Source organism: Anopheles merus, chromosome 3R (assembly GCF_017562075.2).
Source record: "Anopheles merus strain MAF chromosome 3R, AmerM5.1, whole genome shotgun sequence".
Taxonomy (NCBI): Eukaryota; Metazoa; Arthropoda; class Insecta; order Diptera; family Culicidae; genus Anopheles; species Anopheles merus.
In genome coordinates, this window is record NC_054084.1 from 37,358,898 (window position 1) to 37,372,632 (window position 13,735).

Here is a 13,735-nt window from a genome sequence, read left to right on the forward strand (position 1 = left end):
GATTACAACTCTTTCCCTCTCCCTCCGCTCCACACTTCATAACATAGCGAAAAATATCGAAAAACAATTGAAACTCTTACCGAAAACTACCGATAAAATGTTGATGCTCCTACCAAAAACCGCTTAATAAATCTGGCCACACTGATCATATGATCATCGTTGACGTTTGGTAAACAACCTCTCTTCCCAGGCGGGGTAATTTTCGTGGAACAAAAGTCACAACACTTCTGGGAAGGAGGGTCACAATCGGTTCGTTTGTTTAGCGATAGAACCTACCCTCAAAAGCGGTAGCGGGCGGTCGTGCTTCTAATCGCACCTTTTCGTAACCGCATATCAATCAAGAAAGGGGAAGGGGTTAAAGGTGTATTTGCAATGCCACGCGTACATATCATACTGCTCGTGTTTACGATAGCGCTTCTCAGCACAAATGGCCAGAACGCGAATTTGAAGAATGCGGTAAGTCTGATGCTCATCATGTGAAAGTGCCTTAGACCTTGACCAATCTCCAATCCCCCGTTTTGTGTGCTTGCAGCAAAAGCACACCGCCACCCCGATGTCGGTGGGCGGCCTTCATCAGGTAGCCGTCGATCCGATGACGCTTCTGCCCGAGGCCTTGGAAAATCTGCTCGTCGAGCGGGTGGTCGGAACGCCAGGCCACGAGAATGTGAAAAACTACATCGTGCAGCAGATGCAGCGGCACGGCTACACGGTCGAGCTGGACGAGTTCGATGAAACCGTACCCATCCTGGGGAAGCTACGGTTTGCCAACGTGATCGCGTCTCTCAACCCGAACGCGGCACGCAATCTGGTGCTGGCCTGCCACTACGACAGTAAATACTTCCCCGGCAAACAGTTTATCGGAGCGACCGATTCGTCCGTGCCGTGCGCGATGCTCATTACCATGGCGTCCCTGCTCGCTCCCCACCTCGAGTCCATCAAAGCCAGGAAGGAACTGAATCTGCAGTTCATTTTCTTCGACGGCGAGGAAGCATTCCAGAACTGGTCCGAGCGAGATTCGCTCTACGGTGCACGCCACCTGGCCGAACGGATGGAGCGCGATGGTACGCTGCAACGGATGGACATGCTCATGCTGCTCGATCTGCTCGGTACGCCCGAGCCAAACTTTTACAGCTACTTTGCCGAGACGGAAAACTGGTACGTGCAGCTAATTTCCGCCGAACGGCGGCTGGATGAGCTGGGCCATCTGGAGAACTACAGCACGAGCAGCGTGTCGCCGACCCAGAGGACGATCGCCTACTTTAAGCCCGCCTCAGTGTTTGCGGGCATCGAGGATGATCACATACCGTTCCTAAGGCGGGGCGTGCCCATCCTGCACGTCATTCCCAGCCCCTTCCCCGAGGTTTGGCACAAGCTGGAAGATAATGCGGACATCGTGGACGTACCGACGGTGCGCAATTTGGTGCGCATATTTTCCGTCTTTGTGCTGGAGTATTTGAACGTGCCGTTATGACAGTCGCATGATGAATTCTAGAACATGCAGCACCATTCCTTTCGGGGCAGTATGCGTACTTACACGCTTGGGGCTAATTTTATCTCTTGTTTTTGAGCGATTTTTAAATAATTCATTACGGTTTCTTATCGTGAAGGATGCAAAAAAAAGAAAAGAAGGAAAACACCAATCTTACTGTTTAATGGGTCTTTTCCCCCCTTCCAAGCGTACTACATATCTGTAAAAAAATGTAACACTTTTGTGCAATAAATACAAATTGTTGAACAATCATAGAAAATGGTGTTTAGGAGACCTTAAAAAAAAGCCGTGGTTATGGCAATTCTGGTTCTTTTTTCGTTAAAAAAAAATAAAGCCACAAAACATTTACAATTGATCGCAAAACCTGGTGTACAGCAAAGCGGATTAGTGGAGCGTTGTTTGTCCACAACTAATCGATGCCCTTCATGGTTACCGGTTGTGATGCACGTGGGAACGATTTTAATCGGTGCATTGTTGTTATCGCCATTCAACACGCACATGGTTTAGTTTTATTTGCATGTTGCTGTTTACACAGATATCCATAAGATATTCAAACACGATTTATTTGCAGTAAAGCAAAAAAAAAAAAGATTAAATAATCTATAATATTGAGAATAATGACCATAGCATTGAAAAAGCTAACCCAATCCACCAACAACAAACACCAAAGTCAATGAAAATTAATTTCGAAAGTTGAAAAAGTTCTTTATTTCGTGATTTCGGCGCTTCCTACGCTGTGAACCAGCATTGTATCTATTGTGAGAGGATAAGAAAAGCGGACCAAAAATTGTCAACGTATTTCAACGACTTGCACCCCCCCTCTCTCTCTCTCTCTCTCTCTCTCTCTCTCTCCCTCCCTCTGCGTTTACCAGCTTTTTCGACCGTTATGAGAGTGAGCTTTACTACTTCCACTTCGTCTAAACACTAAACACCAAACAGTACCTGTATTGTGTACGGTTCCTGCCTATGTGGTGCCCTCTTTCTGTTGCCCTCGTTTAGACTAGAATACTTTGCAAAACCGTGGTGCCACACGAAAGAACGATCGCCCCAAATCGAATTGCTTCTCCACTGGCAGTAATGCTGAATTGTTTCGTTTTGTTTTCACTCAATTGTGACGTTGTTTTCTTTTTGTTAAGCTCTGGTAGTAGGTTTTTCCCTCATGACGGAATAGGATCATGCGTTTTTGACCGCTTCTAACACTAACACTAAAAAAGCAACCGGTACCACCACTCACCAATACGCCCGTGTTACCAACCATCTTGCACGGAAGCACTTGGAAAGTGTCGGGCCAATGTTAAAATTGCTTTTTATTTTGTGTGAGAGCTTTATCTCACTTGTTCGACTGCTCTACCCTTAAGCGTACAATGCTTTTCTAATGCGTTTGTTTTTTACTAAATGTGAAAGAGAAAATGCGAGAAGCGGATGCGTTTAGTGCTAGCAATTCTATTCAGTAATTCATTTGCATTAAATTACGCGTAAAGATTCAACTGGGAAAAAACAACATTTCAGACCTGGCTAGACCTAGTGGATTCTGTTTTTTTTTTGTAGTTCTTGATTTGTTCTTGATTGCAGGATGATAAGAAAAAAGAATAGGACTATGATAAAGAGAGTGGAGTAAGGTGTGCGAGATACTGAATAATGCAAGTAAACCGGTACCGTTCATTTTGCCGGTACCGAAGACTTTCCTGGAAGAAATATGATTTAGGTTCATATGTATGTGATGCTACTCGTTTGCTAATTTCTAAACTACTCTCACTGATATCGATCGTTTTTTCTCATATGGATGGAATGTGCGATGCTTTCTTTTTTTGCTACGCTAGACACCATACACTGTCGCGTGCGTGTGGGTGCTCTGGATGGCTGGAATGGGGTTTAGATTTCGGTGTAGAAATCGGGCCGGCCGATGTTGAGCAGCTTAAACACGCTCGGCAGCAGGTACTGGGTGTTGAACCCGATCACACCGTACGTGAACAGCTTGTACGACAGCTCGACGATGATTTTGTTCTTGTTCTCGAGCGTATCCTCCGACTGGCGCAGTTCGTTCTTGTCCCGCCCCAGTATGAAGCACACGAACGCGTACGAGATCGATTTGGCAAAGGCACGGGACGCAACGATGCAGCACAGGCCGAGCACGGTGCGGAGCAGCAGCAGGCCGAGCATGCTGTAGGACGGCCAGATGATTTCGTACGGTGGTGGCTGCGCCGGTTGCTGAAACTCGCCCAAATGGTAGTGCAACCAGGCGCCGAGCTCGATGCCAGCGCAAACGCTTACCGTAAGAGCGGTATCGCCACTGGGGGGGAAAATAAAGGGACAGATATTAATATAGAAAAGAAAATTCCTTCAGTGTGTTGTAACGTACCGCGTTGGGGTCCATTTACCCGGATCGGGATAAAACACGATCAGTAGTATCGATATCGAGAGCACGAATATTGGCGACCAGCGGGAAGTCACTATTACAAGGTCCAATCGATCTACGATCGGAATTAGGGGGATCATCAACAGTACGACCAGCACCAGTCCTGCGACAATGTCCTAAAAATAGACCACGTGTAAGAAATGTGCAAGGGACAGTGGGGCATGCTGCCCAATACTAACCAACACACTGTGCATGCCCAGGTACACCCGGCTAACGCAGATCACGGCACACCATACGCAAGCAATGGCCAGCCCAACCGGCATCGAGTAAATGTACCGATCGTACGTGTAAATCAGCACCGAAAACGGAATGGCGACCGAGACCATCGCATGCGTCGACGGCATACCGTACTCGAGGCCCCATTTCTTCTGCAATCGTGCCGCTGGATAGCTTGGTCTTGGCCATCGAATAATGTCCTTAAGGCTTTGTCCTGCAAAAGGGGTGGGAGAAAACCCATTTTGCATTACTTCCATCGTGAGCCAGAGTGAGCAACTCCAGGGTGTGATCCGAGGAGGGGTGGTGGTGGTGCCCTACCTACGTACATAATCGCTGACCATAGCATAACCACCCGCCGGCCTACCGCGCTGTCGATGTTCCAAAACCAGAACGGGATAAACGTGGCGTAGAACAGTTCGTCGCCCAGCTCGGTGCCGATGATAAACAGCACGTACCAGAAGTAATTCGTCACCCGATAAGCATTATCATTGTCATCGATCTTCTTCTCGGCGGTGTACCCATTGCCCGGTGGCGCACCTTTTCCGTTTGCCGTACTACCATTGCCATGTGCTGGTTTTGCCGCTTTGGGCGGGGGGACTTTGCGCAGATACTCGATGCCGAAGTATTCCTGCACCTTCACGACCAGCTCCGGGCTTTTGAGGTACTCGAGGAATGGATGCATTTTGTATTGCCCCACGTAGACCTATGATGCCGCCGGTGCAACTTTTCGGGGGATGTACCACTTGTGCGCTTTACGCAACTGGACGCACGCACTAACGGAACCGAATCCTTGAAGGACACCGCTAGTGTGGAGGAAAGCAACACACACGGCTCCGCCTAATTTGTGATCATTTTGGTGATGAGGGAATAAAAAGGACACTGTTTTACACCGACGGCACCGCCGAGTGATGTTTACGAGGAGCAAATAAACAAGGCTGCACCACTTGGGCGCAATTTGACAGATGAGCACAAGGCCAAGGTACGTAATATTATCTGGAAAAGAATAAATTTGTTGATTTAATATGAACAAGGGAACAAATTATACGTTTCGAAATAAAGCAATATTCCAGTGACGCTTTTTACTGCCCTTGTAATTATAGCTCGATTTATTCCATGCATTGGTTGGCCCGTGAATGAATATGGCGAAACGATGGGCGAGCCTGGTTAATTACAGCAACAAAATAAAAATGACAGCACACACACCAAATGTCAAACTAAAGTGAAGCAGAAAACACAACAAACAAACGAAAAGCGTTCTGTGAAAGTGTTGTTTTCGATAAACTTAAGCAAAAATTTAGAATATTTAGTGTATTGTAACAAAATTAAACCACGTGCTGCTAGATTAAACGAAAAGCTTTATTTAAACGGACGTTGGATGTCTTTCAGTATGTTAAAATTGAGTACGAAGCCAGTATGTGGGCAAGTTTATGCATTGGAAGGATGAAAAAAGAAGAATAAGAAAACGGGGGGAAGCGTTTGTGTTTTCGATAGTGAAAAGTTTTTGGATGCCGGAATTTGAGGATGCAAATTTTATTTTAGACTGTTTGTACTTTTTTCGTGACGAGTTCCGTGGATAGTTTTTAGTTCTGAGGTATCCTACGGGAGTTGTTTGAAGGCTCACGTTTTATCGCCCACTCGTGTTCCTTGGAAGTGGTCGTAGGACATTTGCTTATTAAACTTATTGAAATAAAACAATCATGCCACAACGGAAAAAGGTTAGTAAACGTATCAATAATTATAATCTAGCGCATTATTAACTTTTCAACCTCTTTCTCAATTTCAGTCCACCAGCACCGAATCCAGCAGCGGCAGTTCGTCTGACTCCAGCTCCAGTGGGTCCGATTCGGGAAGCTCGGGCGGATCTGATTCGGGAAGCTCGAGCAGTGAAAGTGATTCCTCCAGCTCGAGGGAACCATCGCCGCGTCCCTCTACCAGTAATAATGCAGCCGTGTCCGGGGCAACCAGTGGAAATGGTAGGTGCACTGCATGTCCTTGATTTACTTTGCATTTGATGCTGATATTCATTTTATTGCCCGTTTGTAGCTGCAGTACCAAAAGCGAACGACAAAATCGTAAGACGACGAAGCTCGGAGATTGGCAATGCGGCAAACAAAGCGAACAGCAAACCGGACGCCTCGAAGGATAAATCATCCCTTGCACTGAAACAGCAAAAACTCTCAAAAAGCTCCATCTCGTCCAGTGATGATGATGACTCGGAGCCGGAAACGAGCAAAGGAACAGCTGCTGCATCGGCAGCTGTCACTACTGCGGCTAGCAAAAAGGCTCCAACAGTCGACACCACCAAGAAAAAGCCCATTGCAGCGGTACAGGGCAAGGAGCGGGTTCCCGCACCGCCACCGATCAGTGGAGGAAAGGTGCCCCCGTCTGTGATCAAGCAGCAGCACCAACAGCATCAAAACTCTGCCCCCGCCACGAAAGGGGCGGTGAAGGCTAGCACGGTGGTGAAAAGTTTGCACAAGACCAACAATAATGGGACCGGTACGGCAACGGGTGCTGTAAAGAAACCCATCCCAGGCACCGCTCAGTCATCCTCGGCACCTGCTACCAAGGGTAAAAAGAAGAGCATCTTCTCACCGGTCAATTCGTCCGAATCGGAGGTGGAAACAACGCCGGAAAAGTCCGACATGCAGGATAGACGTACGTCCAGCTCGAGCTCCACGAGCGGGAACGCCGTATCGGGTGGTGGGACGGGCCCAGCGTCGTCCGATTTGTCTGACAAAAATCAACCTGGAGCATCGGGAAGTACCGCAACCAACACCATCACCTCAACAGCAGCCACCGCCGCTCTACAACGTGGCCGCGGTCGGCCACGGAAAGCATCGCAGGTGGGAACGTTGAACAACGCTGGATCGAAACCGATCGGACAGGTGAAACCACAGACCAGTGGCACAAGTAGTGCCGCAAGCAAAGTGGCCAGTCCAACCGTTGCTCCACCGTTGGCCAAATCAATGAAATCCCCCATCCGAGCGCTGTCGTCCGCCACGTCCAGCTCGAGCGAATCGTCCTCCAGCGGATCGTCCGACTCGGAAACGGAATCATCGGACGATTCCTCACCATCGATCAGTGCAGCGGCCGCACAAAGCTACAAAAAGTCCAACAGCACCATGAAGCGTGCGCTCGAACGAACGCCCCAAAAGAACGATGCCAAGGATGGCGGTGCGACGGCGGCGGCCGGTTCGGACTCGGACCGGCAGACGCGAAAGCTGACCCGTTCCGCAAGCACGCGCAAATCCAAACACCTGCTCGGCAAGAACGCCTCCGAGACGGACTCCGACGCGGACAGTGTGAAGCGGTCCGCGTCAAAAAGTCCGGCCAAGAAAGCGCCCACCGTACCGTCGAAGGGCAAGGCGAAGAATAACATTGCCAACGCGCTGGCCAGCAAACGCACCGGCGACAAACCACTCGCGAAGGAGCTGCCCATCGAGGAGGCGCCGATCGAGCGGCGCTGTCCGCTGGAAAAGTGTGACTCGCTCGGCCACATGGGCGGACAGTTTGAGAAGCACTTTACGCTGGAGGCTTGCCCGCTCTATCACAACATGACGGTCGATCAAACGAAGCAGCTACTGGTGGAGCGCAAGCAGCGCGAAGACGAACGGCGCCGGTCGATTCCGGTGTACGAAAATTCGAAAAAAATCCAAACGCCCGAACAGAAGCTGTACGCGCAGAAGATACGCGATCTGCGGGCGCGCTTCAAACCCTCCTCGCCGACGCCGAGTGCCGAGCGGCCGAAACCGTTGCTCGATCGGGACTGTAACGAAATTAAGCCCGAACCTAACCTCGAGGGCATCGTGCCGGACTACGATCTGCAGCTATTCCGCGAAGCGCAGGCACTGGCGAGCGAAAGTATCGAGAAGGAGCTGGGCGACATGGTTACCGGGAAGGGCACGAAGTACATTTCGATGGGCCGGCACTGTATGCAGGTGTGGTATCAGTCGCCCTATCCGGACGATGCGACCCGGCTGCCGAAGCTGTATCTGTGCGAGTTCTGTCTGCGGTATCAAAAGTCCGAGGTGGGAATGAAGCGCCATGCGGCCAAATGTGTCTGGCGGCATCCGCCGGGCGATGAGGTAAGCACGAGGAGCGAGTTTTGTCCTGAAAGCGTTTGTTGCAAAACGATCGTTTCGCCTTATAATTCCAGATCTATCGCAAGGGAAAGCTTGGCGTGTGGCAAGTGGATGGCAAGCGACACAAACAGTACTGTCAGCATCTGTGCTTGCTGGCCAAATTCTTCCTCGACCATAAAACGTTGTACTACGACGTGGAACCGTTCCTGTTTTACGTGATGACGCTGGCGGATAGCGACGGCTGCCATACGGTGGGGTATTTCAGTAAGGTAAGTGTTCAATATTTCCCCACTTTACACTTTACACTGAAACTTTCCAAAAGCAGTAAAAATGATTTGCTTCATATATTTTATTCATAATTTGTTCTAAACGTTGGCCAAATACTGGTTAATTAAAGAATTGATGCTTTGGGAAAAGCAATACTGTTGCTAAACCGCTGAATTTCGGCGTCATTTGAATTATCTTTCTGGCGATATTAGCGCCATCTACCGTTCGCTAGTGAAATCTCTACTCGAAAGAGATATTTGAAGAAATTGGTTTTAATTGGATTTTGGTTTGGCTGGTTTTTATTGGATTTTGAATTCAATATTTACATAATTTGAAATTACTTAAAAATGTATAAAATATTTATATTATTTACTCCTCTATTAGCGCTGATTATGGCTAAATTACAACAACATATTGATATTGTGGCATGACGAAGGATACTTTGGGAGATTCCTTTGTATAATTTAATTGTGTATTTAATCCGACGATTACTTCTCTCATCTTATGTTATTATCCTTATCTTACAGTATCTCTATTATTTAAATTTAATAAAATAGTATTAATAGTACACTTTTTTAATCATTTTTTTGTTAATAATAGTTACCAGTTCTGGGCCTAGACAAAAAAGGCGAGCCGCCAACAGTAGTGTTAGAATATGAGCCAATATTATGTTGGTTGCTTAAAAGCATTTGTTCAATTGCAATGATACCCATTAGTCTGTTAACCTTTGAAATGTTCGGTGTTTTAATAAGTAAGGATTGGCACTGGAATATCGATATTCAAATATCTATATTGGCTATATCTATATAAAAACGTCATTTGTTCCGGAGGCTGAAATGAAAGCACGAGTTGGTTGAAGGCTACCGTAATGACTTTTTGTAGCTGTTTGTTCGAGAAGGTCAAAGAGCTCCTAGCGTACGCCAGGACAAAAAGAGAGAAACGGGGAGATAGAGAGAAAACATGCACAATAGATAGAGCGTAAAGAGCGAACTCATGAGATGGCTTCAATTACAATCATCATCATGGTCATAGCATCATTGCCGGCCCGCTGCCACACTCGTTTTCGGCGTAATGATTTTCTAGAATCGCCTGCAGCAGGGCAAGGATGTGAAGGAAGCTGGATGGAGAAAGCGATTCAGCGGAGGCTATCGGTTCTCGGTGGCTCTTTCCGATAAACGCCCCGTCTGCCGAGGCCAACGACCGCTACGCTACCGACGACCGAAAATCGGGAGAGTTTTGAAAACCACAACGGAATAGTACAACGACGGAGTGGTCTGTCCTGTCTGTTCTGTCCTGTCTTCCCCCCGACCGCGACCGTGGAGCCACTGTTTTCCCTCGAACGTACTTCTTTGTATGCGCGTGCATATGTATTGCTATATAAAGTTGGCCAGCGTGAAATATAGTGGACGCAAAACGGGGCTGCCTAGTTTGGCCACAGCCACACCACTCCTCACACATCCCCTCACATTTTGGGCTAGCATCTCAACGGTCATTCCACCGATAGTGAATCGAACACAGCCACAGCCAGCCCATCGTTTCGATCCTTCCCGACACGTCCGTCTCCGCATCTGTTTGAAATGCTTTCGACGATGGACGCAGCACTGCAACACACCACTAGGAAGATGGATCGGCGTACACCTTTGCTTTGTACGCCGGAGAAGCAAACTGTACCGAATTTTAATTACTTTACTTTACTCTGACGCAGTCTGAGGGAGAGAAAGCGTTGCAAGAAGCACCTGAAAAGACTGATCGCTTGTTAGATAGCGTGGAATATACGGTTGGAAGCTGATATGGGGGAGGGTAGAGTAGCCAGTAATTCAAACGAATGGTAGAATTAAAGATTTTGTGATGAATGTTTTAATTACATTTATGGTATAATCATGCAATTGAGTGTGCTGGTGATTGGTTTGATTGCAATTCACATTCACAAGCAAACTACAAAGCATAAATTTAATGCTTTTTATGCTTTTTATCCTGCCAAACAGCAGTAGAAAGTCAGAAAGCTAGTGTATAACAGTTTTCCAATTTTCCGTCCGTGCTGAGAGAAATGAAATCATCCTCTTCTTGCTCGAGTACCGATGTCAATGACCGATGGACCATCTTTTGTCAAGCCAAAACGCGCGTACGTAAGTGGGAGAGGCTTGGGAGAGCTGTGAGAGTTTGAAGTGTCATACGAGCGTGAATGATGATTATGAAATGTTCCCCATGTGTTCGTTAAATGTTTTTTTGAAGTAGGAATACCTAATATATTTGCTGTAGATTTTCAAAAAAAAAAAAGATATTGTTTTTTAACAGCATTCTTTGAATGGGCTAATTGTTTTCTAGAGAATTGTTTAAATTGTTTGATTCAATTAAATAGAATCGTTCCGTTTAAAAGGTACATTTTATTCTCCAAAACATCTATGTAGCGTTTGATCCGTTAGGCTGCTCGAACGCTGACACCGGTACACACCTTTGTTTGAACTGCAACAAAAAAACGGCACTTTCTCCATCACGGGCCACAAATTCACCATCACCAGGCGCCTCCATGCCGTTGCGTTGCGTACGTTTTCGATACGTTTTTTTACATCTTGCGCAAAGCGCAACCGTACGGATGCAACAGCAGCAATAAGCGGTGGAGAAAAATACACACACACACACACACACACACACACACACACACACACACACACACACACACACACACACACACACACACACACACACAGCCATACAAGCCTCATCCTTTCTCATCCCTTCCTGTGAGGGTCTATGGCTCGTCCGTTCCGGAAGTGGCAGGCATCACGTACTTCCGATCGTTAGTCTTTGCCCTCTTGCAGCAACGTTGTATGCTGCAGCGGGATGCAGCGGGATGATGCAACGTTGTCGACTTGCTCTTTGTGTCTGTGTGTCTGTTAGTATATAGTTTTGCAGTGCTGTGTGTGTGTTTGTGCTTGATGCCGAGACGCTATGTGGCTGTCCCTGGGAAGGCTTGCTCGCTGGGCTCGGGATGACTGACTAACAAAAAAAAAAAAACGGGGTTCATCGTACGGCCACCGCCATTGCAATGAATTGGTCAATGAACTTTGCGTCGGCTGCAAAACAGCACAGCGAGGGGCACGCGAGGCGCTAGACCTGGTCGGTAGGAGAGCATCTAGGTCGTTACAGAGTTTGTCAGCCCAAAGGGTCCCAACCACCAATCTTCTTCCCTTCCCCGGAAAGGATGCTGTTTGCTGTGCAGCACTCCTTTCGAGGGGTGTAAGAAGTTGTAGGAGTTTTTTGTTGTTGTTTCTCTCTGCTGCTGCGTCTATCGTCTTGGTAGCATCGTCATCGTTGACCGCACCAGACGTCTGGGGTTAACTTTTGCAAACGGTTCCCTCTCACCCTTATGCGGCGGTCTGGCGGCTGTGTCTAGACGGTTGTGTGTTGCCCCAGTACCCACCAAACCCCGAACCTGCAGATGATGCACAGGTAGGAGAACTCGGTCGGTGCCGGTAGACATGGCTGTGTCCTGCCGAAAAAACCGCAGCTGGGTTTTGCTGGAAAAAGGTGAGGACCCAGAAGGGGAGGAAATTCCGGACGCGCAATGATGCAGTGTGTGTGTAGCGGTGAGAAAGGGTGTGAGATTTAGTGAAATTTACAACTCTACCCGACCGTAGAATGGGAGATGCGTCATGTCTAGCTCCGTGCTGTGATGACTCCTTTTGGGCAAGGACGGCAAACCGAGTAGCGCCATACGTTTGTTTATGATGCTGTCAATATTAACAAACGATGGGAGTGACAAAAATTATGGACCCAAATGTTTTATTTTACCCGTTGTTTGTTGTTGTGGAGGAGATGTATTGATTCATCTTCGATTTTCTTTCTTTTGCAGTAAATTCAGTTTCCGTTCCGCTTCCCGTTTTTCAACGTCGCGGTTTGTTTTAGCATTTGTTGTGAGCGAGACAAATGCAACACACCACACAGCATCAACGGAGACGACAGCCCAAACAAAACAAAACAAAAAAACACGTAAAAAAGCAAGCAGACACACGACTGTTGCAAACGATGCAATCAAAATTTCAATGACCCCAAACGGGCGCGACCCATCGACTGTGTCGGCGGCTGGATTTTCTCTCTGTCTCTCTCTCTCTCTCTCTCCCTGTGTTTGTAAAACTGTTCGTCGAGACGGGCGCGTGCCATGGCTGCTGCGTTGCACGTTCATTTCCACCGTAAGCACCGGGGTTGCGTTTGTGTGCGATTGTGACTGGCAAGGACGTACACGGCGTGCTAGGATGAGATGAAAAAACACATTCACAAACACAGAAACGAACGCAGGATGCCAGGATAGCGAAGAGGTTTTTGTGAATTTGCGAAAATACTTTTGGGGTGCTGCCGTGTCGCTGCTGCGGCGCACGACACCATTCCGCGCGGTTCTTGTACCGGTTTGTCTACCGGCCTCACCGGTAGACAGGCTACAGGAGAGCGGTACCAGGAATGGGGCAGTAGAAAAGGGGAAAAAGGATACGGGTTCCCTAGCCCCTTAGACCGGGTGAGCAACGAACCCGACGACACAGACGACGACGACCAGGCGCAAGTGTGTCGAGGGCAATGCATACATAGAGCGATGCGTACTCCGACAGATTCCCGCCAGATTTGTTCTCCAATGTGCCGCTCGCGTTATTGTTATTTGGGTGCGTATGTTGCGTATGTGTGCGTGCTTCCCTTTTACTGTTTTTTTTTTCTTTTTTGGTTATGCCCGTCGGCACCCTTTCCAACAATTTCCCACGTCGGTTCCGTGGGGCAGGAGGTGCGTAGGTTCTTTTTTGCTCCGCTATTCTATTTCTCTTCCTCATCCCCTCCCCCCCTCGATAACGCACGGATCAGCCGCAAACACGGACAAAATGGGGAACAATGGAGGCAGGATATGCGCTGAAGGGGAGAGAAAAACTGGCCCGCCCGGAATATACATAACGGCGGCCAGGATGGGAAGCTGTGTACCCTTTGTCCCGTGCCCTTTGTCGTGTCTTTAGCCGCTTTGGCTTCTGGCTGACTGGGTGAAGGTGAAGGACGAGTTTGTACGCGTCGTCCGGGCCTGCCCGTCTGGCCTGAGCCAGACACGCGCGCTTCGGTGGAAGCAACAAAACCAGACTCTCTCTCTCTCTCTCTCTCTCTCGCTCTCTCTCGCAGCTACACCCTGTGCTGCTGTCCTGTTGGGTGTCGATGATCAGGAGCTACTGCTAATGTGAGAGAGGGAGAGAGCGAGCGAGCGAGCGAAAGAGAGCAAAGAATCGGGAGTGAACG

General features: G+C 48.2%; 3 protein-coding genes across 3 annotated transcripts in view; 2 read left to right on the plus strand and 1 right to left on the minus strand.

Moving 5' to 3' along the window:
- The first annotated feature begins 194 nt into the window (after positions 1–194).
- Positions 195–1,743, plus strand: LOC121597420 (glutaminyl-peptide cyclotransferase-like). Its single transcript, XM_041923154.1, has 2 exons — positions 195–456; positions 533–1,743. The coding sequence occupies exons 1-2, from the start codon at positions 373–375 to the stop codon at positions 1,469–1,471; spliced, it is 1,023 nt and encodes a 340-aa protein (XP_041779088.1). The 5' UTR covers positions 195–372; the 3' UTR covers positions 1,472–1,743.
- A 426-nt stretch (positions 1,744–2,169) lies between these two features.
- Positions 2,170–5,052, minus strand: LOC121597139 (sphingosine-1-phosphate phosphatase 1-like). Its single transcript, XM_041922690.1, has 4 exons — positions 4,440–5,052; positions 4,085–4,335; positions 3,849–4,021; positions 2,170–3,779 (listed from the first exon to the last, which is right to left on the minus strand). Exons 1-4 carry the CDS (start codon positions 4,801–4,803, stop codon positions 3,362–3,364), a joined length of 1,206 nt encoding a protein of 401 aa, XP_041778624.1. The 5' UTR covers positions 4,804–5,052; the 3' UTR covers positions 2,170–3,361.
- Positions 5,053–5,335: 283 nt separating this feature from the next.
- Positions 5,336–13,735, plus strand: part of LOC121596866 (histone acetyltransferase KAT7) — a 61,620-nt gene continuing 53,220 nt past the window's right edge. Inside the window, exons 1-4 of the mRNA XM_041922202.1 lie at positions 5,336–5,836; positions 5,905–6,094; positions 6,165–8,209; positions 8,281–8,475. Coding sequence (XP_041778136.1) covers positions 5,819–5,836; positions 5,905–6,094; positions 6,165–8,209; positions 8,281–8,475 — 2,448 coding nt within the window. The 5' untranslated portion in view covers positions 5,336–5,818. The remainder of the gene's footprint in view (positions 5,837–5,904; positions 6,095–6,164; positions 8,210–8,280; positions 8,476–13,735) is intronic.

Bases quoted from the DNA above. Each gene is read 5' to 3' on its own strand.
- LOC121597420 (XM_041923154.1), top strand. From the start codon at position 373: ATGCCACGCGTACATATCATACTGCTCGTGTTTACGATAGCGCTTCTC. The intron at 457-532 runs GTAAGTCTGATG...GTGTGCTTGCAG, and splicing joins ACGCGAATTTGAAGAATGCG to CAAAAGCACACCGCCACCCC.
- LOC121597139 (XM_041922690.1), bottom strand. From the start codon at position 4,803: ATGCATCCATTCCTCGAGTACCTCAAAAGCCCGGAGCTGGTCGTGAAG. The intron at 4,336-4,439 runs GTAGGGCACCAC...CCCCTTTTGCAG, and splicing joins GTCAGCGATTATGTACGTAG to GACAAAGCCTTAAGGACATT. The intron at 3,780-3,848 runs GTACGTTACAAC...TTTCCCCCCCAG, and splicing joins GGTAAATGGACCCCAACGCG to TGGCGATACCGCTCTTACGG.